This window comes from Zophobas morio, unplaced genomic scaffold (assembly GCF_036711695.1).
Source record: "Zophobas morio isolate AGI-343-1 ecotype UQ-CSIRO unplaced genomic scaffold, CSIRO_AGI_Zmor_V1 ptg000022l, whole genome shotgun sequence".
NCBI lineage: Eukaryota > Metazoa > Arthropoda > Insecta > Coleoptera > Tenebrionidae > Zophobas > Zophobas morio.
The window spans coordinates 4,563,132-4,586,800 of record NW_026972127.1 but is presented as its reverse complement, the minus strand read 5'-3'; the positions used below and the strand labels follow the sequence as shown (position 1 = coordinate 4,586,800).

The window sequence follows — 23,669 nt, the reverse complement described above, 5'->3', positions numbered from 1 at the left end:
GTTTTCACGTTTATTTGACTTGATATCGTAACGACGATTTCGGATTCGTAATTAGCGGAAGATTATCTACAATTTGACACCAATTTTCAGTCGATTGAGCCTGTTTTAACCATTTTTTTTGGGAAATTTTCGAGCTCAGTTTTCACGTTTATTTGACTTGATATCCAAACAACGATTTCGGATTCGTAATTATCGGAAGATTATCCACAATTTGGAACCAATTTTCAGTCGATTGAACCTGTTTTAATCATTTTTTTGCAAATTTTTTGAAAATTTTGAGCTCACTTTTCACGTTTCTTTAACTTGATAACGTAACGACGATTTCGGATTCGCAATTAGCGGAAGATTATGTACAATTTGAGACCAATTTTCAGTTGATTGAACCTATTTTAACCATTATTTTGGAAATTTTTTGAAAATTTTGAGCTCAGTTTTCACGTTTATTTGGCTTGATAACGTAACGACGATTTCGGATTCGTAATTAGCGAAAGATTATCTACAATTTGACACCAATTTTTAGTCGATTTGACCCGTTTTAACCATTTTTTTGGGAAATTTTTGAAAAGTTCGGGCGCAGTTTTCACGTTTGTTTGACTTGATATGCAAACAGCGATTTCGGATTCGTAATTGGCGGAAGATTATCTACAATTTGACACCAATTTTCGGTCGATTGAACCGATTTAAACCATTTCTTTGGAAAATTTTTGAAAATTTTGAGTTCAGTTTTCATGTTTATTTGACTTGATATCGTAAGGCCGATTTCGAATTCGTAATTAGCGGAAGATTATCTACAATTTGGCACCAATTTTCAGTGGATTGAACCTGTTTTAACCATTTTTTTTGGGAAATTTTTGAAAATGTCGAGCTCTGTTTTCACGTTTGTTTGACTTGATATCCAAACAGCGATTTCGAATTCGTAATTAGCGGAAGATTATCTACAATTTGACACCAATTTTCGGTCGATTGAACCGATTTAAACCATTTCTTTGGAAAATTTTTGAAAATTTTGAGTTCAGTTTTCATGTTTATTTGACTTGATATCGTAAGGCCGATTTCGAATTCGTAATTAGCGGAAGATTATCTACAATTTGGCACCAATTTTCAGTCGATTGAACCTGCTTTAACCATTTTTTTGGAAAATTTTTGAAAATTTTGAGCTCAGTTTTCTAGTTTATTTGATTTGAAATCGAAACTGCGACGTCGGATTTGTAATTAGCGGAAGTCTATCTACAATTTGACATCAATTTTCAGTCGATGGAACCTATTTTAAGCATTGTTTTGGGAAATTTTTGAAAATTTTGAACTCAATTTTCACGTTTATTTGACTTGATATCGTAACGGCGATTTCGGACTCGTAATTAGCGGAAAATTATCTACAATTTGACACAAATTTTCAGTCGATTGAACCTATTTCAACCATTTTTTTGGAAAATTTTTGAAAATTTTGAGTTCGGTTTTCATGTTTATTTGACTTGATATCGTAACGGCGATTTCGGATTCGTAATTAGCGGAAGATTATCGACCCCAATTTTCAGTCGATTGAACCTACATATTTTAACCATTTTTTTGGGAAATTTTTGAAAATTTCGGGCTCAGTTTTCACGTTTATTTGGCTTGATAACCTAACGACGATTTCGGATTCGTGATTATCGGAAGATTATCTACAATTTCACACCAATTTTCAATCGATTTAAGCTATTTCAACCATTTTTTTTGGAAATTTTTTGGAAATTTTGAGTTCTGCTTTCAGGTTTATTTGACTTGAAATCGAAACGGCGATTTCGGATTCGTAATTAGCGGAAGATTATCAACAATTTGAACCAATTTTCAGTTGATTGAAACTATTTTAATAATATTTTTTGGAACATTTTTGAAAATCTTGAACTCAGTTTTCACGTTTACTTGACTTGATATCGTAACGGCGATTTCGGATTCGTAATGATCGGAAAATTGTGTACAATTTGACAACAATTTTCAGTTGATTGAACCTATTTTAACCATGTTTTTGGAAATTTTTTTAAAATTTTGAACTCAGTTTTCATGTTTTTATGACTTGATATCGTAACGGCGATTTCGAATTCGTGATTAGCGGAAAAATATCTACAATTTGGCACGAATTTTCAGTCGATTGAGCCTATTTTAACCATTTTTTTGGAAAATTTTTGAAAATTTTGAACTCAGTTTTCACGTTTATTTGACTCGATAGCGTAACGATGATTTCGAATTCGTAATTTGCGGAAAATTATCTACGATTTGTCATCAATTTTCAGTCGATTGAACCAATTTCAACCATTTTTTTGTAGAATTTTTGAAAATTTTGAACTCAGTTTTCATGTTTATTTCACTTAATACCATATCAGCGATTTCGGAGTCGTAATTAGCGGAAGATTATCGAAAATTTCACACAAATTTTAAGTCGATTGAACCTGTTTTAACCATTTTTTTTGGAAAATTTTTGAAAATTTTGAGCTCAGTTTTCTAGTTTATTTGACTTGAAATCGTAACGGCGTTTTCGGATTCCTAATTAGCGGAAGATTATCAACAATTTGACACCAATTTTCAATTGATTGAAGCTATTTTAACCATTTTTTTGGAAAATTTTTGAAAATTTTGAGTTCAGTTTTCACGTTTATTTGACTTAGGAACGTAACGAGGATTTCAGATTCGTAATTAACGGAAGATTATCTACAATTTAACACGAATTTTCAGTCGATAGAACCTATTTCAACTATTTTGTTTTGGAAAATTTTTGAAAATTTCGAGCTCAGTTTTCAAGTTTATTTCACTTGATATCGTGACGGCGATTTCGGATTCGTAATTAGTAGAAGATGATCTTCAATTTGACACCAATTTTCAGTCGATTGAACCTATTATAACCATTTTTTTGGTAAATTTTTGAAAATTTCGAGCTCTGTTTTCGCGTTTGTTTCACTTGATATCGTAACGGCGATTTCGGATTCGTTATTTTCGGAAGATTATCTACAATTTGACACCAATTTTCAGTCGATTGAATCGACTTTAACCAGTTATTTGGAAAATTTTTGAAAATTTTGAGTTTAGTTTTCACGTTTCTTTGACTTGATATCGTAACGGCGATTTCGGATTTCTTATCGGCGGAAGATTATTTACAATTCGACACCAATTTTCAGTCGATTGAACCTGTTTTATCCACTTTTTTGGAACATTTTTGAAAATTTTAAAGTCAATTTTCACGTTTATTTCACTTGATATCCTAACGGCGATTTCGGATTCGTAATTAGCGGAAGATTATCAACAATTTGACACCAATTTTCAGTCGATTAAACCTACTTTACCCATTTTTTTGGAAAATTTTTGAAAATTTTGAACTCAGTTTTCACTTGATATCGTAACGACGATTTCGGAGTCGTAATTAGCGGAAGATTATTTACAATTTGACCCCAAATTTGAGTTGGTTAAATCCATTTTAACCAGTTTTTGGAAAATTTGAAACTCACTTTTCACCTTTATTTGACTTGAAGTCGTGACGGCAAATAACTGATACATCGAAAAATTGAAAAATCGGGAAATTGAAACAAAAAATTGAAAAATCTAATATTCGAAAACCAAAAAAGTGAAAAATTTAGAAATCGGAAAGTCGAAAAATCGAAGACAAAGTATGAATAATTGAAAAAACAAACACCTGAAAATCGAAAAATTAATAAATCGAAGAACTGAAGAATTGAAAAATAGAAAAATCAAAACATTGAAAAGTTGAAAACTCGGGAAATGGGAAAATACAAACATCAGTCAATTGTGAAATTGAGAATCGATAAATTGAAAATTTAGAAGCATCAAAAATTAGACAATTCGAAAATTTATAAATTGAAAAGTCGAAAAATGTAAAAATTTAAAAATCGAAAAATTGGAAAGTAGAAAAGTAGAAAAATCCCTACTCTGAAATATCGACAAAGTGCACAATGGAAAAAACGAAACACCAAAAATTCTAAAACCGAGAAATCGAAAAATTAAGAAAACGAAATATCAAAATACTGGAAAATGTAAAATTTAGGAATTCCAATCAAAATCAAAGAACTAAAACACCGAAAAAACGAGAAATCAAAAATCTATAATTTTAAAAAATCTCAAAACTGAAATCTCGAAAACCTCGAAAAATTGAAAAAGCGAGTAATCACAAAGTCGAAAAGTCTAAAAATTTCCTAGTGTAAAATTTGGAAATGACGTTATTGAGACAAATTTTGGTTAACAATTTACTCATGAAACCCCCGATGGACTCGATTACAACACTTCCTTAGCTTACGCTCCGAATTAAAAAACCAGCAGCTATACCATCAGTTCGAAATTAAATCGACATTCGTTCGCCGAGTCGCTAAAATTCGAAATCAATCGAGCCCACTAATTCCCGTCCATTCGGTCCTCCGCCCCGTCGAATTCCATGCCGAATCCTCCCTCTCGTCAAACAAAATTTGCAAAGTCCACAAAATACCTCGTCGGCCGGTCACATATCGCCCAAAATCCAGCAAATCAATTTGTCAAACAATCCCCAAACAAGCCGCAACCCTTGACCCTTCCGGTCCATCCGACCCGTCCAACTTAACGCCGGATGTAACGTAATAACCACGTCTGCAACGCAAGTTTGATGGCGTTTCCATGCAAATCACGGCCGCTTTTCCGATCGGCCTACCTTGAGAACGCCGGCCCTTCGACCCGCCCGTCCCCAAATGGATATGTCGTGTTTAGAATCGCGTTCCGAGGGGCTTAAATAAGGTGTCGCGACCTCCCCGTCCGCAGCAGCACTCGAAATAAAACGGAAAGTGATCCATTATGGAAAGTTTCGAAATGTGACGTTCCGCCGAAACGAATCCCATTTATCTCCCGACGACGCTCATCCATCCATTGTGCTCGAGCCGGTGGGTCTTTTTTGTATTTTGGCCTCTCAGTTTAGACACTCTTATTAACCGACGACAAAGACGCCCTTCCAGTGCAGCCGCGCCGAATTATTTTCGCAGATTAACTCTCTGCGGATTATAAAGGGCTGCTCCGTGAACAGGGTGTCGGATTTTTGTCTGGAGAGGTTACGGCGCGCCCTTCAGAAACGCTTAATTAATTCCCGGCTGCGATTTGGGGGATTTTTTGCGGGGATGCGGCGCGAAAAAGTGTTACTTTAATGGGGTTTAAGCGGGCGATGCGGGTGGGTCTGACGGCAAATCCATAAGTTGGCGGTGGGCGCTTTTGGATCGTCGAAAAAGATCTTCGACTGTTAAAGCGCGAAATCGGATGACGTCACCTCGGTTTTCTTTTTGTGAGGGTAACAATGTGTGATAACTAGACGTGGCGTAGACAAATCCGGCGAAAATCGCTTGCGAACATTTTTGTTATTTGTATTGTCTTTCTCTTCTTTAAAGTCTTTTTTTCAGCAATTAAATAGTTTTTCTAAAATGTTTGACAATTCTGTTTAAAAATGTTGTGACCCGATGATGCAGCTCAATGCTTCTACGATATCTCAGTAGGTTTAATTTCCGCCAAATTTCCTCCAAAAGTTTTGCTATTCGACATTTTCTAAGCCAGGGAAGAATATTATTAATTTTAATGTTTTTTGATTCCTTCTTTTAAACTCTTTCAAAAATAAAATATCCAGGGTCCCCAAGATTATTTTCAATCTTAAAAAACAGACACTGGAAGCTCCTAAGCTCTTCTCAAACTCTTTAAAAAAACAAAACACTAGGTATTCTCAAGATTCTTTCACAATAAACAAAAAACTCTTGAGTTTACAAAGATTCTTTCAAACCCTCAAAGAAAAATGTGAGATCTTTTCAGATTCTTTCAAAAACAGAACATCAGGGGCGCCAAAATTCAATCACATAGAAACAGACACTATAGGAACTCCAAAGATTCTTTCAAACTCCTTCAGAAAGACAACGCGAGGATCCCCTAAAATCTTTACATCTTGAGATCTTTCAAAAATAAAACACCAGAGATTTCCAAAATTCTTTCACGTTCTAAAAAATACGACCCTAAGGGACACAAAAATTCTTTCAAATTCTAACAAGAACAAAATACCAGAAGCCCCGAGAATTACTTCAAACTCTTTCAAAATTAACACATAAGTGCCCCCCAAGATTATTTCTCAATCTTTAAAAACAGGCACTGGGAGCTCCTAAGATCTTCTCAAACTCTTTAAAAAACAAAACAGCAAGTATTCCCAAGATTCTTTCGCAATGAAGAAAAAAATTCTTGAGCTCACCAAGATTCTTTCGAATCCTTAAAGAAGAATGCGAAACCTTTTCAGATTCTTTCAAAGAAAAAACATCAAGAGTCCTCCAAGATTCTTTCACATTCTAAAAATTACGACACTAGGGAACCACAAAATTCTTTCCCCATGTTTAAAACATACACTGCGAGCTCCTAGGATCTTCTCAAACTCTTGAAAAAACAAAACACCAAGTATTCCCAAGATTCTTTCGCAATAAACAAAAAAACTCTTGAACTTACCACGATTCTTTCAGACCCTTGGAGGAAAATGTGAAATCTTTCCAGATTCTTCCAAAAACAGAACATCAGGGGCCCCAAAATTCTATCACATAGACACAGACTCTATAGGAACTCCAAAGATTCTTTCAAACTCCTTCAGAAACACAACGCGAGGATCCCCCAAAATCTTTTTACATCTTGAGATCTTTCAAAAATAAAACACCAGAGTCTTCCAAAATTCTTTCACGTTCTAAAAAATACGACCCTAGGGGACACAAAAATTCTTTCAAACTCTAACAAGAACAAAACACCAGAAGCCCCGAGAAATTTTTCAAATTCTTTTAAAAATAACACATAGGTGCCCCCAATATTATCTCTCAATCTTTCAAAACAGGCACTGGGAGCTCCTAAGATCTTCTCAAACTCTTTAAAAAACAAAACACCAAATATTCCCAAGATTCTTTCGCAATAAACAAAAAAATTCTTAAGCTCACCAAGATTCTTTCGAATCCATAAAGAAGAATGCGAAATCTCTTCAGATTCTTTCAAAGACAAAACGTCAAGACTCCTGCAAGATTCTTTCACATTCTAAAAATTACGACACTAGGGGACCACAAGATTCTTTCCCCATCTTTAAAAGCATACACTGGGAGCTCCTAGGATCTTCTCAAACTCTTTAAAAAACAAAACACCAAGTATTCTCAAGATTCTTTCGCAATAAACAAAAAAACTCTTGAACTTACCACGATTCTTTCAAACCCTTGAAGAAAAATGTGAGATCTTTCCAGATTCTTCCAAAAACAGAACATCAGAGGCCCCAAAATTCTATCACATAGAAACAGACACTATAAGAACCCCAAAGATTCTTTCAAACTCCTTCAGAAATACAACGCTATGAGCCCCCAAAATCTTTTTACATTTTGAGATCTTTCAAAAATAAAACACAAGAGTCCTCCAAGATTCTTTCACATTCTAAAAAATACGACACTAGGGGACCCCAAGATTTTTTCAAACTCTAGCAAGAACAAATTACTAGAAGCCCCGAGAATTTTTTCAAATTCTTTCAAAGATAAAACGTAACGGCCTCCCAAGATTATTTCCCAATGTTTAAAAAAAAGGCACCGAGAGCTCCTAAGATCTTCTCAAACTTTTTCAAAAAGCAAACACTACGTATTCCCAGGATTCTTCACAATAAACAAAAAAAAACTCTCGAGCTTACCAAGATTCTTTCAAACCCTTAAAGAAAAATGCCAAATCTTTTCAGATTCTTTCAAAGACAAAAGATCAAGAATCCTGCACTATTCTTTCACATTCTAACAAATACGACACTAGGGGACCACAAGATTCTTTCCCCATCTTTAAAAACATCCACTGGGTGGGAGCTCCTAAAATCTTCTCAAACTCTTTAAAAAACCAAACACTATGTATTCCCAAGATTCTTTCACAATAAACACAAAAACTCTTGAGCTTGCCAAGATTCTTTCAAACCCTTAAAGAAAAATCCGAAAGCCCCCAAAATCTTTTTACATGTTGCGATCTTTCTAAAATAAAACAGAAGAGTCCTCCAAAATTCTTTCACATTCTAAAAAATACGACCCTAGGGGACCCCAAGCTTTTTTCAAACTCTAGCAAGAAGAAAATACCAGAAGCCCAGAGAATTTTTTCAAATTCTTTCAAAGATAAAACATAAGGGCCTCCCCAGATTATTTCCCAATCTTAAAAAAAAAGACATTGGGAGCTCCTAAGATCTTCTCAAACTCTTTAAAAAACAAAACACTATGTATTCCCAAGATTCTTTCACAATAAACACAAAAACCCTTGAGCTTGCCAAGATTCTTTCAAACCCTTAAAGAAAAATACGAGAGCCCCCAAAATCTTTTTACATGTTGAGATCTTTCTAAACTAAAACAGAAGAGTCCTCCAAAATTCTTCCACATTCTAAAAAATACGACCCTAGGGGACCCCAAGTCTTTTTCAAACTCTAGCAAGAACAAAATACCAGAAGCCCCGAGAACTTTTTCAAATTCTTTCAAAGATAAAACATAACGGCCTCCCAAGATTATTTCCCAATCTTAAAAAAAAAGACATTGGGAGCTCCTAAGATCTTCTCAAACTCTTTAAAAAACAAAACACTATGTATTCCCAAGATTCTTTCACAATAAACACAAAAACCCTTGAGCCTGCCAAGATTCTTTCAAACCCTTAAAGAAAAATACGAGAGCCCCCAAAATCTTTTTACATGTTGAGATCTTTCTAAACTAAAACAGAAGAGTCCTCCAAAATTCTTCCACATTCTAAAAAATACGACCCTAGGGGACCCCAAGCTTTTTTCAAACTCTAGCAAGAACAAAATACCAGAAGCCCCGAGAATTTTTTCAAATTCTTTCAAAGATAAAACATAACGGCCTCCCAAGATTATTTCCCAATCTTTAAAAAAAAAGACACTGGAAGCTCCTAAGATCTTCTAAAATTTTTTCAAAAAGCAAACACTACGTATTCCCAGGATTCTTCACAATAAACAAAAAAAAACTCTCGAGCTTACCAAGATTCTTTCAAACCCTTAAAGAAAAATGCCAAATCTTTTCAGATTCTTTCAAAGACGAAAGATCAAGAGTCCTCCACGATTCTTTCACATTCTAAAAAATACGACACTAGGGCACCACAAGATTCTTTCCCCATCTTTAAAAACATCCACTGGGAGCTCCTAAAATCTTCTCAAACTCTTGAAAAAACAAAACACCAAGTATTCCCAAGATTCTTTGGCAGTGAACAAAAAAACTCTTGAACTTACCAAGATTCTTTCAAACAAAATGCAGAAAAATGTGAGATCTTTCCAGATTCTTCCAAAAACAACATATTAGGGGCCCCAAGATTCTATCACATAAAAACAGACACTATAAGAACCCCAAAGATTCTTTTAAACTCCTTCAGAAATACAACGCTATGAACCCCCAAAATTTGTTTACATCTTGAGATCTTTCAAAAGTAAAACACAAGAGTCCTCCAAGATTCTTTCACATTCTAAAAAATACGACACTAGGGGACCCCAAACTCTAGCAAGGACAAAATACCAGAAGCCCCGAGAATTTTTTCAAATTCTTTCAAAGATAAAACGTAAGGCCCTCCCAAGATTATTTCGCAATCTTTAAAAATAAAAGACATTGGGAGCTTCTAAGATCTTCTCGAACTCTTTAAAAAACCAAACACTATGTATTCCCAAGATTCTTTCACAATAAACACAAAAACTCTTGAGCTTGCCAAGATTCTTTCAAACTCTTAAAGAAAAATACGAGAGCCCCCAAAATGTTTTTACATGTTGAGATCTTTCTAAAATAAACCAGAAGAATCCTCCAAAATTCTTTCACATTCTAAAAAATACGACCCTAGGGGACCCCAAGCTTTTTTCAAACTCTAGCAAGAAGAAAATACCAGAAGCCCCGAGAATTTTTTCAAATTCTTTCAAAGATAAAACATAAGGGCCTCCCAAGATTATTTCCCAATCTATAAAAAAAAGACATGGGGAGCTTAAAAAACAAAACACTATGTAAACCCTTAGAGAATAATGTGAGATCTTTACAAATTCTTTCAAAAACAAAACTCAGGGACCCCAAGATTCTATCACCTAGAAACAGACACTATAGGAACCCCAAAGTTTCTTTCAAACTCCTTCAGAAATACAACGTGAGGAGCCCCCAAAATCTTTTTACATTTTGAAATCTTTCAAAAATAAAACCAAGATTCTTTCACATTTTAAAAAATACAACACTAGGGGACCCCAACATCCTTTCAAACTCTAGCAAGAACAAAATACCAGAAGCCCAGAGAATGTTTTCAAATTCTTTCAAAAATAAAACATAAGGGGCCACAAGATTATTTCCCAATCTTTAAAAACGGACACTGGGAGCTCCTAAGATCTTCTCAAACTCTTTAAAAAACAAAACACTAGGTATCCCCAAGATTTTTTCACAATAAACAAAACAAGTCTTGAACTTACCAAGATTCTTTCAAACCTTGAAAGAAAAATACGAGATCTTTCCAGATTCTTTCAAAAACAAAATATCAGGTGCCCCAAGATTTTATCACATAAAAACAAACGCTTTAGGAACCCCAAAGATTCTTTTAAACCGCTTTAGAAATACAACGCTAGGAGCCCCCAAAATTTTTACATCTTGAGATCTCTAAAAAGTAAAACCAAGATTCTTCCAGATTTTAAAAAATATGACACTATGGAACCCCAAAATTCTTTCAAACTCCATCAAAAAGAAAAGATGAGAGGCGTCAAATATTTTTTCAAATTATTTCAAAAATTAGGCACAAGATTATTTTCCAGTTTTTAAAAACATACACTAGGAGCCCCAAACATTTTTTCAATCTATGTAGTTAAGGATCGACAAGATTTTTTACATTCTTTTAAAAATGAAATATCAGGATCTCCCAAGCTTAGTTCAAACTCTTTGATCAATAAAACACCAGAAACTCCTAAAACCTTTTCAATTTCTTCCAAGAAAAAACACAGGAATTCTCAAAAATTCTTTCAAATTCTTAAAGAACAAAGCAAGATCTTTCCACATTCTGTCAAAAACAAAACACAAAGATCTAGGAAATTCTTCCACATTTGAAAACAAAAAGACACTTAGGGTCCCAAGATTCATTCAAATTCGGTCAAAAATAAAGCGTCAAGGGCATCTAAGATTCTATTACAAAAAAAAATCAAGTACTTAAGAAGCCCAAGATTCTTTCAAACTTTTTCAGAAATACAACTCGAAGAGCCCCCAAAATCTTTCTACATCTTGAAATCTTTCAAAAGTAAAACTAAGATTCTTTCAGATTTTAAAAAATACGACACTAGGTGGCCCCAAATTTCTTTCAAACTCCATCAAAAACAAAATATGACAGGGGTCGAATATTTTTTCAAATTATTTCAATAATTAGGCACAAGATTATTTTCAAATTTTTAAAAATATACACTAGGAGCCCCAAACATTTTTTCAATCTATGTAGTTAAGGACCTCCAAGATTTTTTACATTCTCTTCAAAATGAAATATCAGGATCTCCCAAGCTTAGTTCAAACTCTTTGATCAATAAAACACCAGTAGCTCCTAAAACCTTTTCAATTCCTTTCAAGGAAAAACACAGGAATTCTCAAAAATTCTTTCAAATTCTTAAAGAACAACGCAAGATCTTTTCACATTCTCTCAAAAACAAAACACAAAGATCCAGGAAATTCTTCCACATTTGAAAACAAAAAGACACTTGGGGTTCCAAGATTCATTCAAATTCTGTCAAAAATAAAACGTCAAGGGCATCTAAGATTCTATTACAAAAAAAAAAAAATCAAGTACTTAAGAATCCCAAAATTCTTTCAAACTTCTTCATAAGCAAAACCCAAGGATCCCCCAAAATTCTTTCACAAAAACTAGGAGTCCCCAAGGTTCTTTCAAACTCCTTCAAAAACAAACCGCAAAAATTTGTTTCGATTCTTTCAAAAACAAGATACCATGGATCTCCACGATTTTTTGGATTATTTTAAAAACGAAATATAAGGGACTCCGAAGATTCGTTCAAATTCTTCGATTTATAAAGCATTAAAAGCTCCTAAGATCTTTTCAAACTCTTTCAAAAACAAAACATTTGCTATCCCCAAGATTAGTTCACATTAAATATAAAGACTTTAGAGGCTGCCAAGACTCTTTCAAACTCTTAAAAAACAACGTCAGATCTTTTCAAATTCCTTTCAAAAACAAAACGCGAAATTCTTTCAAGTTTAAAAACAGAAAGAGACTTGGGATTTTAAGATTGTCTCAAATTCTTTCAAAAATAGAACATCAAGGGCTGTCAAGATTCTGTTACAAGAAAAAAATCAGGCATTATAAAATCCTCAAGATTCTTTCAAACTCCTTCAAAAATAAAACGCAAAAATCTTTTTCGATTCTTTCAAAAACAAAACATCATGGGTCTCCACGATTTTTTAGATTATTTTAAAAACGAAATATAAGGGACTCCGAAGATTCGTTGAAATTCTTTGATTCATAAAATATTAAGAGCTCCTAAGATCTTTTCAAGCTCTTTCAAAAACAAAACATTTGGTATCTCCAAGATTATTTCGCATTAAATATAAAGACTTTAGCGGCTACCAAGACTCTTTCAAACTCTTAAAGAAGAACGTAAGATCTTTTCAGATTCTTTCAAACACAAAACGCGAAATTCTTTCAAGTTTAAAAACAGAAAGAGACTTGGGATTTTAAGATTGTCTCAAATTCTTTCAAAAATAGAACATCAAGGGCTGTCAAGATTCTGTTACAAGCAAAAAAATCAGGCATTATAAAAACCTCAAGATTCTTTCAAACTCCTTCAAAAACAAACCGCAAAAATCTGTTTCGATTCTTTCAAAAACAAAACACCATGGGTCTCCATGATTTTTTAGATTATTTTAAAAACGAAAAATAAGGGACTCCGAAGACGGCAGATTTTTTCAAAATAAAATTCAAGGGGTCCCCAAGTTTCTTTGAAATTTCTAAAAAAATTAGGGCCTCAAAGTTTGTTCAAACTTTTTCAAAAATAACACACGAGGAGGCCCCAAAACTTTTTCACATTCTTTAAAAAAGTGGTATAAAGTTAGTTGTAAACAGAACTTCCCCTCTCCTCTAAAGCGCAATCAAACCAGTCCAGTTTCTTAGATAAATTTATAAAAGGTTATTCTCCTAATATTTTTTGTGACAGTTCAAATATATTAATAGTACCTACTAAATTTTCGGAACTTCGGAAGAATTAAATACCCATTTTTGGTGTAACAAATACCGTGAATAAGGTAATTTATTATTTTTTGTAAAAATCCTGTAAAAATAATGTTTAATACATTTTTACGATGACGTTATCAAATTTTTAGAGGGAATAATAAATAACCAGGGTGGATTCATAAAACACAATGATTAGAATAGTTATTTTTATAGTTATCTCTCCAGTAGTTTGTCAAGTAGTAACTCAACTAATTATACTGCCATTATTAAATGTAGCTCTTGCCACATACTGATATCTCCGCTAATAAGAGCGCTATTGCCTGTGAAACCAAATACAACACACTCCCTAACGAACGAAGCGTTAAAATAAAACTTGCTTGCGATCCATCGCCACAATTTCGTAACCATGGCGATAACTTCTTGGAAGTTTCGATAACGCGACTCTGTGACCACTGAACTCTCCAACAATATAAACAAAACCACCCCTTAACCCACTTTTCGGCATTTCCCAGATCTGGAAGAAAAAAAGCAACGAATTAGCTTTCAAATGGGGCACCATCAGCATGACGAGCATGGACGAGCCCCGACCGAATTTCAGGGGGTCGATGGGCTATGATGCCATCAGCGGAAAGCTGCAGCCACAGAGTCCGAGATATTTCACATATATCAAGGTGAGTATGCGCCGAGTTGTGGTGCCTTTATTGTATGTTTCTTTCCAACATTATCTCCTTTATGTCTGTTATCCCCGGCGCTATTTGAGGCTTCTCGAGTTGAATAGGGCGGTATTTACATGTGTAATCCACTTTCGCGTTCAATCTGGTTTCCATTTTCAGCACGCCTTTTATTCCACACTCGATAAAATATCTTTTTCTGGTAGAGCTGTGCTTATGTGTGAATGGGGTTTTAACACAAATATTCCTGCAGCGAAAATCGAAGCTGATGTAAGCTGAAAAAACTGGTCGAGGGGTATTTTGAAGGAACTTCCCACGTTCCTGGAGTGCAGTTGAATAATTAACAAATTTAACTTTAAGGAGTTTATTTTCACTTTGAGGAGTTTATTTTTTGCTGATGACAACTGATTTTTTGATTCCTCGGTTTTAATTTTTGAATTTCTCGACCTTCAATTTTTCGACTTTTAGTTTTTTACGTTTCTATTTAGTAATTTTTCGGTTTTACAAATGTTTTATATTTTAATTTTTGGTCTTTTCATTTTTCATCTTTTAATTTCTTGATTTTTGATTTTTATATTTTTCAAAATTTTCATTTTTTAATTTCTCGATTTTTAAATAATAACAATTTATTAACGGAAAGTGTTCATTACATAACTAAATCAAACTAAAGAAAGCAATAATTCAAGGTAAATAAAGGTTAATTCAATTTAAATTAAATTTTCGATTATAATTTCGCAACTTTTCGTTTTTGTTTTCACAATTTTTATGTTACATTTTTATATAATTATATTTTTTATATTAATTTTTCGATTTGCAATTTTTCTATATTTAAATATTTTAAATTCTCTTTTTCCTCAATTTTTCAACGTTGCGAGATATTTTTTCTCAAATTTTAACTTCTGATTTTTCAATCATAATATTTGTAGTAGAATTATTATTTATTGATGTTTTAATTTTTCAGTTTTTCGAAGTTTCCGTGCTAAATTTTTAGTTTCCATTTTTGATTATTCAATTTTTTGATTTTTGATTCTTCAATTTTTCCATTTTTTCGATTTTTATTTTGTCGATATATTATTTTTCGACTTTTCAGTTTATAGATGTTTTAATATTTCGTCATTTTTCAATTTTTTCTTTCTCGAATTCAAATTTTTCGATGTTTCCATTATTGGTAATTTTAATTTTTCTTTGTTTTGCGATTATTTATCTCTCAATTTTTAATTTTCTATTTTTAATTTTTTAGATTTTTCAAGTATTGTTTAATTTTTCAAATTTTCCATTTTTACATTTATCGGTTTTTAACTTTTCAATTTCTCGGTTATCAATTTTTCGACGTTTAGTTTTCCATTTTTTATTTATTAATTTTACATTTTTCCACATTTTATATATTTTAATTTTTGGTCCTCTAATTTTTCAACTTGGTTTCTCGATTTTTTATTTTCATTTTTTCAGTTTTTCATTTTTGATGATCTCGGTTTTTAATTTCTCAAATTCTTTATTTAAATTTTTAGATTTTTAAATAACAACAATTTATTTACGGAAAGTGTTCATTACGTAAACCGAAATAACAAAATTATAAGTAAATGCAAATTAAATTAGTTCAACTTAAATTAACTTTTTGATTTTCTTTTCGCAGTTTTTCGTTTTCACAATTTTTGTGTCAAATTCTTGTTTATTTTAATTTTTAGATTTTTAGTCTCTCGATTTTTAATTTGTCGATTTGCAATTTTTCAATTTTTAAATATTTTAAATCTTCGATTTTCTCAATTCCTCAACGCTGCGATATTTTTGTTTCTCAAATTTTAATTTTTGTTTCTCAAATTTTAATTTTTGATTTTTCAATTTTTCGTTTCTTCAATTTTACGATTTATAGTTCAATTTAAGTCATTAATATTATTTTCTCTATCTTTTTTTTTGTAAAACCTTCGTCTCTTTTCATTATTTAAGATTTTTCAATTTTTCGCTTTTCAAATATTATATCTATTAGATTTTTTAATTTTTCGGTTTTCGATATTTCAATCTTAAATTTTTAGGTTTTCATTTTTGATTATTCACTTTCTCGGTGCTTCGACTTTCCAATTTTTCGATTATTTAATTTTTCAGTTTGTCAATTTTTCTCTTTCTTCAATTTTGCAATTTTTTCAGTTTTTTGGCATTTTAATATTTTTCAATTTTTCAGTTTACAGATATTTTAATTTTTCGTTATTTTCTTATTTTGAATTTTACGATTTTTCGTCACTCATTTTGATTTTTAAGTTTTTCAATTTTTCCACTTTTCAATTTCTCAGTTTTTCAGTTTTTCAATTTTTCCGATTTTTTAATTACTTTTCGAGTTTTACTTTCTCGAATTATTTTTTTTTACTTTTCCATCTCTCGACTTTTTCGATTTTTCAATTTTTAGATTTTTCAATTTTTAGATTTTTCAATTTTTAGATTTTTCGATTTTTAGATTTTTCAATTAGATTTTTACATTTTTCAATTTTACGATTTTTGATTTCTAGAATTTCAATTCTTGAACTTTTCAGTGTTTCATTACTGCAATTTTTCGATTTTTTAGTTCTTTCATATTTCGGTTCCTCGATTGTTAATTTTTCAATTTCTCGATTTTCAATTTTTTGACTTCTGCTTTTCGATTTTTAATGAGTAATTTTACATTTTTACAAATTTTCAATAGGTACATATTTTAATTTTTGGTCTTTTAATATTTCTACTTTTAGTTTCCCCATTTTTAATATTTATATTTTTAAATTTTTGTTTGTTCAGTTTTACGAGTTAATAAAAAGTCAGAAGTCACTAACATTATTTTCCTTTATCTTTTTTTTGCATAACCTTTGTCTCTTTTTTCGATTTTCAGATATTTATAATATGTATTATATTTTTTAATTTTTCAGTTTTTCGATGTTTCCATGTCAAATTTTTAGTTGTTTCAATTCTCCAATTTTTTCGATTTTATTTTGACGATTTAATATTTCTCCATTTTTCAATTTTTAGATTTGTCGTTGATTTCAATTTTGTTATTTTTCGTCTTTCAATTTTTAATTTTTTTGTTTTTCAATTTTTATATTTTCAGTTTCTCGAATTCTTAAACTTTTCTATTTCCCTGTTACAATTTTTCTATTTTCTATATTTTGCTTTTCCGATTTTTGAATTATTTTTCCACTTTTAGGTACACGAATTCAATGTTTTTGAGTTTTGAATTTTCAATTATTTTAATTTCTCGTTGTTTTAAATTTTGCGATTTTTCGCTTCTCAATTTTTTATTTTTCAATTAGATTTTTGCATTTTTCAATTTTTCGATTTTCTGTTTCTCGAATTTCAATTCTTAAACTTTTCGGTGTTTCATTTTAGCAATTTTTCTAGTTTTTAGTTTGTCAATTTTCCGATTTTTTAATTATAATTTTTCTATTTTTACTTTCTCGAATTCAAAAATTTCAATGTTTCAATTTTGAATTATTTTAATTTTTCGTTGTTTTCAATTTCAATATTTAGTTTTTTGCATTTTTCAATTTTTCAGTTTTTTATTTCTAGAATTTCAATTCTTGAACTTTTCAGTGTTACTTTTTGTAGTTTTTCTTTTTTCAATTTTTCGATTTTTTCGATTTTTACATTCTCGAATCCATGGATTTCAATACTTCAGTTTTTATTTGCTTTAATTTTTCGTTATTTTTAATTTCGCATTTTTTACTCTCTTCATTTTTAATTTTTCGATTTTCCAATTTTTAGATTTTTCAATTATAAGGTTTTTGCATTTTTCAATTTTTCGATTTTTTATTTCTAGAATCTCAATTCCTGAACTTTTCGATGTTTCATTGTTGCAGTTTTTCTGTTTTCAATTTTTCGATATTTCAATTTTTAGATTTTTGCATTTTTCAATTTTTCAGATTTTTATTTCTAGAATATCAATTCTTGAACTTTTCAGTGTTCACTTTTGTAGTTTTTCTATTTTCAAGTTTTCGATTTTTTCGATTTTTGAATTATTTTTCGATTTTTACTTTCTCGAATTCAAGGATTTCAATATTTCAGTTTTTATTTATTTTATTTTTCGTTATTTTTAATTTTGCACTTTTTCATCTCTTTATTTTTAATTTTTCGATTTTCCAGTTTTTAGATTTTTCAATGATTAGGTTTTGGCATTTTTCAATTTTTCGATTTTCTATTTCTAGGATTTCAATTCCTGAACTTTTAGATGTTTCATTGTTGCAGTTTTTCTGTTTTCAATTTTTCGAAATTTCAATTTTTAAATTTATTCATTTTTCAATTTTTTATTTCTAGAATATCATTTCTTGTACTTTTCAGTGTTCATTTTTGTAGTTTATCTATTTTCAAGTTTTCGATTTTTTCGATTTTTGAATTATGTTTCGATTTTTACTTTCTCGAATTCAAGGATTTCAATTTTCAGTTTTTATTTATTTTAATTTTTCGTTATTTTTAATTTTGCACTTTTTCGTGTCTTTATTTTTAATTTTTCGATTTTGCAATTTTTAGATTTTTCAATGATTGGGTTTTGGCATTTTTCAATTTTTCGATTTTCTATTTCTAGGATTTCAATTCCTGAACTTTTCGATGTTTCATTGTTGCAATTTTTCTCTTTTCAATTTTTCGATATTTCAATTTTTAGATTTATGCATTTTTCAATTTTTCAATTTTTTATTTCTAGAATATCAATTCTTGAACTTTTCAGTGTTCACTTTTATAGTTTTTCTATTTTCAAGTTTTCGATTTTTTCGATTTTTGAATTATTTTTCGATTTTTACTTTCTCGAATTCAAGGATTTCAATATTTCAGTTTTTATTTATTTTAATTTTTGGTTATGTTTAATTTTGCACTTTCTCATCTCTTTATTTTTCATTTTTCGATTTTCCAATTTTTAGATTTTTCAATGATTAGGTTTTTGCATTTTTAAATTTTTAGATTTTCTATTTCTACAATTTCAATTCCTAAACTTTTCGATGTTTCATTGTTGCAATTTTTCTGTTTTAAATTTTTCGATTTTTCCAATTTTTGAATTATTTTTCGAGTTTTAAGTTTTTCGAATAAAAATTTTTCGATGTTTCAATTTTTGATTATTTTAATTTTTCGTCTTCAATTTTGCGATTTTTCATCTCTCCATTTTTAGTTTTTCCATTTTTCCAATTTTAAGATTTTTCATTAGACTTTTGCATTCTTCAATTTTTCGGAACTTTTCAATTCTTGAACATTTCGATCTCATTGTTGCAATTTATCGATTTTTTCGTTTTTCAATTTTGTAATTTTTCTGATTTTTGAATTATTTTTACGCTTTTATTTTCCAGATTTCAAAATTTTCCATTTTTTCAATTTTTAACCCTAAAACCTTCTTCAAGATTCTATTGTATTCAGTTTTACAGTTTCAAAGTCAAATTGCAAAATGTTACACAATTTTGTTTTTTTTTTCCAAAAATATGCTATAGAGTAATAACTCAAAATGGATTCATCATTGGTGGTTAGCGTTTTACCATCTACTTGATTATCGGTCTAATATATATCGACACAGGTGCGGACAGACAGACGGAAACGTCGAGAAAACATAAAAGTAACCAGTCGCCCGATGGACTCGATTACAATACTTCCTTAGCTTACGTTCGGGAAATACAAATTAACCAATACTGTGTTCTTGAATGATCACTATCGTGGTTCTTTTAACAGATGTATTGTGTGTCCGTCCCCGTGGTATTCCTGTGTCTCGTGGGCGGCTTCTTCATGATGTTAGCGTCCTTCTGGGCCGAAGACTACCTCAAACAAAGCCACGCCTCCGACGAGTACATCATACTAGTACCAAGCATAATCTACTCAATCCTCGTTTTCGTGGTCAATGCTTACTATAGACGTTTAGCGACTTTTCTGACTGAATGGGGTAGGTATAGTCATAGTACTAGCAACAATTTCTTGACTAAACCTTGCAGAGAACCACCGAACACAATCCCAATTCGACAGACACCGCGTAACCAAACTAGTCCTCTTCGAATTCGTCAACAACTTCATGTCTTTGTTCTACATCGCTTTCATCATCAGAGACATGGAAATGTTGCGAAGTCAACTACAGACAATGCTGATCATCTTCCAGTTGATCAGTCACATGCAAGAAGCGCTTTTACCATTCACCATTAAGTACTACGGAGCCAAAGTAAGTACTTCACTTTCGTACCAAACTACAAACTAATTCTCCCCCAGTTCGCCTCCTGGAGGAAGAGCTTCTTCTCCTCCTCCAGAGAAAAGAACAAATTTTACAGAATCGCCACCGACGAGCAGCTATTTCCAGTACTGCGATCCCTCCCTTACCTCCCCATAGACGACACCAGGATCGAAGAAGCCAGCAAAGAAGGCGACATGGAGGACTACACCGACACCTACGACGACTACCTGGAGCTCTTCATCCAGTTCGGCTACGTTTTCCTCTTCTCGCCGGTGTACCCAGTGGCGGCTTTCTGGGCGCTTTTCAACAACGTGGTGGAGATCCGCGCCGACGCCTTCAAGCTGTGCAAGATTTTCCAGAGGCCGATGAGCAAGAGGGTGAAGGATATCGGAGCGTGGCAACGCTGCTTCGAGATTATAGGGGCTATGTCCATTATGACGAATTGCGGGTTGTTGTGTCTGAGTCCGGAGTTGAAGAGGTCGGCACCGGAGATGGGACAAGTCGAGTGGGTGTTGCTTTTTGTTTTGTTGGAACATGCGTTGCTGGGGATTCGGTATCTGATGCACATTACCATTTCGGATAAGCCGGAGTGGGTGAGGGTTGCTCTTGCAAGGAGGAATTATGAGTCGAAGCAGGCGCTTAAATTCGAGGTAAGAGGGAATCTCGTTCAGTTTTGTTAAAAATAGTTTGATTTTAAATGATTTTCTGATTTTGTCAAAGAAAGAATTTTCAAGAGGGCGGTAGAGTAATTATGACATATTACGGTACGGGTCAGTCTTGTCCGTGTGCTTATGTCGAGCGGGCAACATAATTTGTAATCAAGTCATCCTTGAAAAGGGTTTAGCATGTCGGTAAATAAACTACAGTGAAAAAATCGGAAAAATCGAAAAATTGAAAATAGAAAAATTGCAACAATGAAACATCGAAAAGTTCTAGAATCGAAATTCTAGAAATAGAAAATCAAAATATTGAAAAATGCAAAAATCTAATTGAAAAATTAAAAATCGAGGACCCCAAAATTCGTTGAAAATCTTCCAAAAAAAAACGTCAAAAGTTCCGAGATTTTTAAAAATTCAAATAAAAAATCAGAAACTCCCGAGATTCTCTAAAGTTTAAAAAAAAAACGATCAGAGGCCCCAACACTCATTCAAATTTTTCTAAATAAAAAAAAAGACAAATCCTCAAGATTTTTTCAAATAGGAGTAAAAAAACCATCAGAAACCCCAAAATTCTTCTAAAAAAAACATTTGAAGTCTCCAAGATTCTTTTAAATGAAAGTAGGAAACGTCAGAGGCCTCCAGGATTCTTCCAAATGCTTCCAAAAGAATTTCTCAGGGACCCAAATTTGTTTAAAATTAAAAACTTCGGGGACCCTAAATCCTTTTAAATTAAAAAAATTTCTTAGGTTCCAAAATTTTGCAAAAAAAAGGAGCGGCCCACGACCTCCATGATTCTTTTAAATGTTAAAAAAAACATCAGAGGCTCCCAAGATTATTTTAAAATAAAAAAAAAAAGTTGAAATTCAAATGAAAGATCAGGAACCCCGAGATTCTCTAAAGTTAAAAAAAAACTGTCAGGGGCCCCCAAGATTCTTTAAAATGTTTCCAAATATAAATAAAAGTCTGAAACTCTCAACATTCTTTTAATAAAAAAAAAGTCAGAGGACCCCAAGATTTTTTCAAATTTTACAAAAAAACCTTGTCAGGGACCCTAATTAGAGTCGTTCACATTCTTATAAAAAAAACCTTCTGAAGTTCCTAGCATTCTTTTAAATTAAAAAAGAAAATGTCAGAGGCCCCCAGGATTCTTCCAAATGCTTCCAAAAGAACTCATCTGGGACCCAAATTTGTTTAAATAAAAAACTTCGGAGACCCTAAATCCTTTTAAATTTAAAAAATTCATCAGGGGTTCCAAGATTCTTCCAAAATTTTCAAAAAAAAAAGCGCATCCAAGGCTCCCAAGGTCTTGTCAAATTAAAAAAAAGCATCAGGAGGACCCGAAATTTTTTCAATATCTTGCAAAAAGAAAACCGTCAGGGGCGCCAAAATTCCTTCAAATTGTTAAAAAAAAAAATTCAGGAGCCCTCAACATTTTTAAAAAAATTTCAAGAAAAAATCGGGAACTCCAATATTCTTTTTATTTTCAAAGAATAAACTGGCAGAAACGTCCAAGATTCTTTTAAAATTTTACAAAAATAGGGGCGCCGACTACCTCCATGATTATTTTAAATGTTTAAAACAACCGTCAGAGGCTCCCAAGATTCTTTTAAATCAAAAAAATAAAAATGAAATTTCCAAAATTCGTGACAAATTTTTCAAAAAAAAAAACACGAGGTCCTCAAGTTTTTTTCAAAATGTTCTAAAAAGAAACTATGAAGGCCCCAAAAGTCGTTCAAATTCTTCAACAAAACCTCGCGAGGGACCCAAATTGAATTAAATAAAAAATTTCGAAGACCCTAAATTCTTTTAATTTAAAAAAATTCGTCAGGGGTTTCCACGATTCTTCCAAAATATTCCAAAAAAGAGATCCGTTAGGAACACCCAAGATTCTTTTCAATGTTAAAAAAAAACTTCAAGGACTCGCAAGATTTTGTCAAATAAAAAAAACATCAGGAGGCCCTAAGATTTTTTAAAATTTCTCAACAAAGGATCGGGAACCCCAATATTCTTTTAAATTTTCAAAAAAAAATAAGTGCCAAAAACGCCCAAAAATGCTTTTAAAATTTTAGAAAAAAAGGAACCGTCGACGACCTCCATGAGTTTTTTAAATGTTTTAAAAAATCGTTAAGGGCTCCCAAGATTCTTTTATATTTACAAAAAAAAAAAAAAATTTCGAAGGTTTTTAAAAAATTTTTCAAAAACAAACCGCACGAGTCCCTCAAGTTTCTTTGAAAATGTTCTAAAAAGGAAACTATCAAGTACCCCAAATTCGTTCAAATTCTACCAAAAAAAAAAACGCCAAAAGACACCAAGATTTTTTAAAATTCAAATAAAAAATGAGGAATCCTCAAGATACTTTTAAATTTGCAAAGAAAACTGTCGAGGGCATACTTGTTTTTCAAATTTTCCAAAAAAAATTCTTCAAAAATTCACAGATTTTTTTTAAATGTATAAAAAAGTCCACCAGAGGCCCCAAAGATTCTTTCAAATTGTTCCCGTTAAAATCCTCAAAATGATTTCAAAATCCAGAATTCATTTAAATTCTTTAAAAAAAAAAACATTAGGAACCCCCATGAATGAAACATCTAAAAGTTTAAGAATTCGAGTAATTGAAAATAGAAAAATTGAAAAACTAAAACATTAAAAATTGAAAGACGAAAATTCAAAATATCTAAAAATTGAAAAATGGAGAAATATTAAACCGACAAATTCAAAAACGAAAAAATTGGAGAATTGAGAGATCTCAAAATTCAACATAGAAACATCGAAAAACTGAAAAATTAAAACATGTAATACATATTATAAGTATCTCAAAATCGAAAAAAGAGACAAAGGTTATACAAAAAAAAAAGAGAAAGGAAAATAATGTTAGTGACTTAACTCGTAAAACTGAAGAAACAAAAAACTTAAAAGTATAAATACTAAAAATGGAGAAACTAAAAGTAGAAACATTAAAAGACCAAAAATTAAAATATGTATATAAAATTTGTAAAAATAAAAATA

At 31.6% G+C, this 23,669-nt stretch overlaps 1 protein-coding gene across 3 annotated transcripts in view; it reads left to right on the top strand.

Moving 5' to 3' along the window:
- LOC135133547 (anoctamin-10) overlaps positions 1–23,669 on the top strand; it is a 95,552-nt gene that overhangs the window by 58,193 nt on the left and 13,690 nt on the right. For all 3 annotated transcript variants that reach the window (XM_064061999.1, XM_064062001.1, XM_064062000.1), the window contains 4 exons: positions 13,701–13,859; positions 19,521–19,728; positions 19,778–19,998; positions 20,046–20,657. In XM_064061999.1, coding sequence (XP_063918069.1) covers positions 13,701–13,859; positions 19,521–19,728; positions 19,778–19,998; positions 20,046–20,657 — 1,200 coding nt within the window. The remainder of the gene's footprint in view (positions 1–13,700; positions 13,860–19,520; positions 19,729–19,777; positions 19,999–20,045; positions 20,658–23,669) is intronic.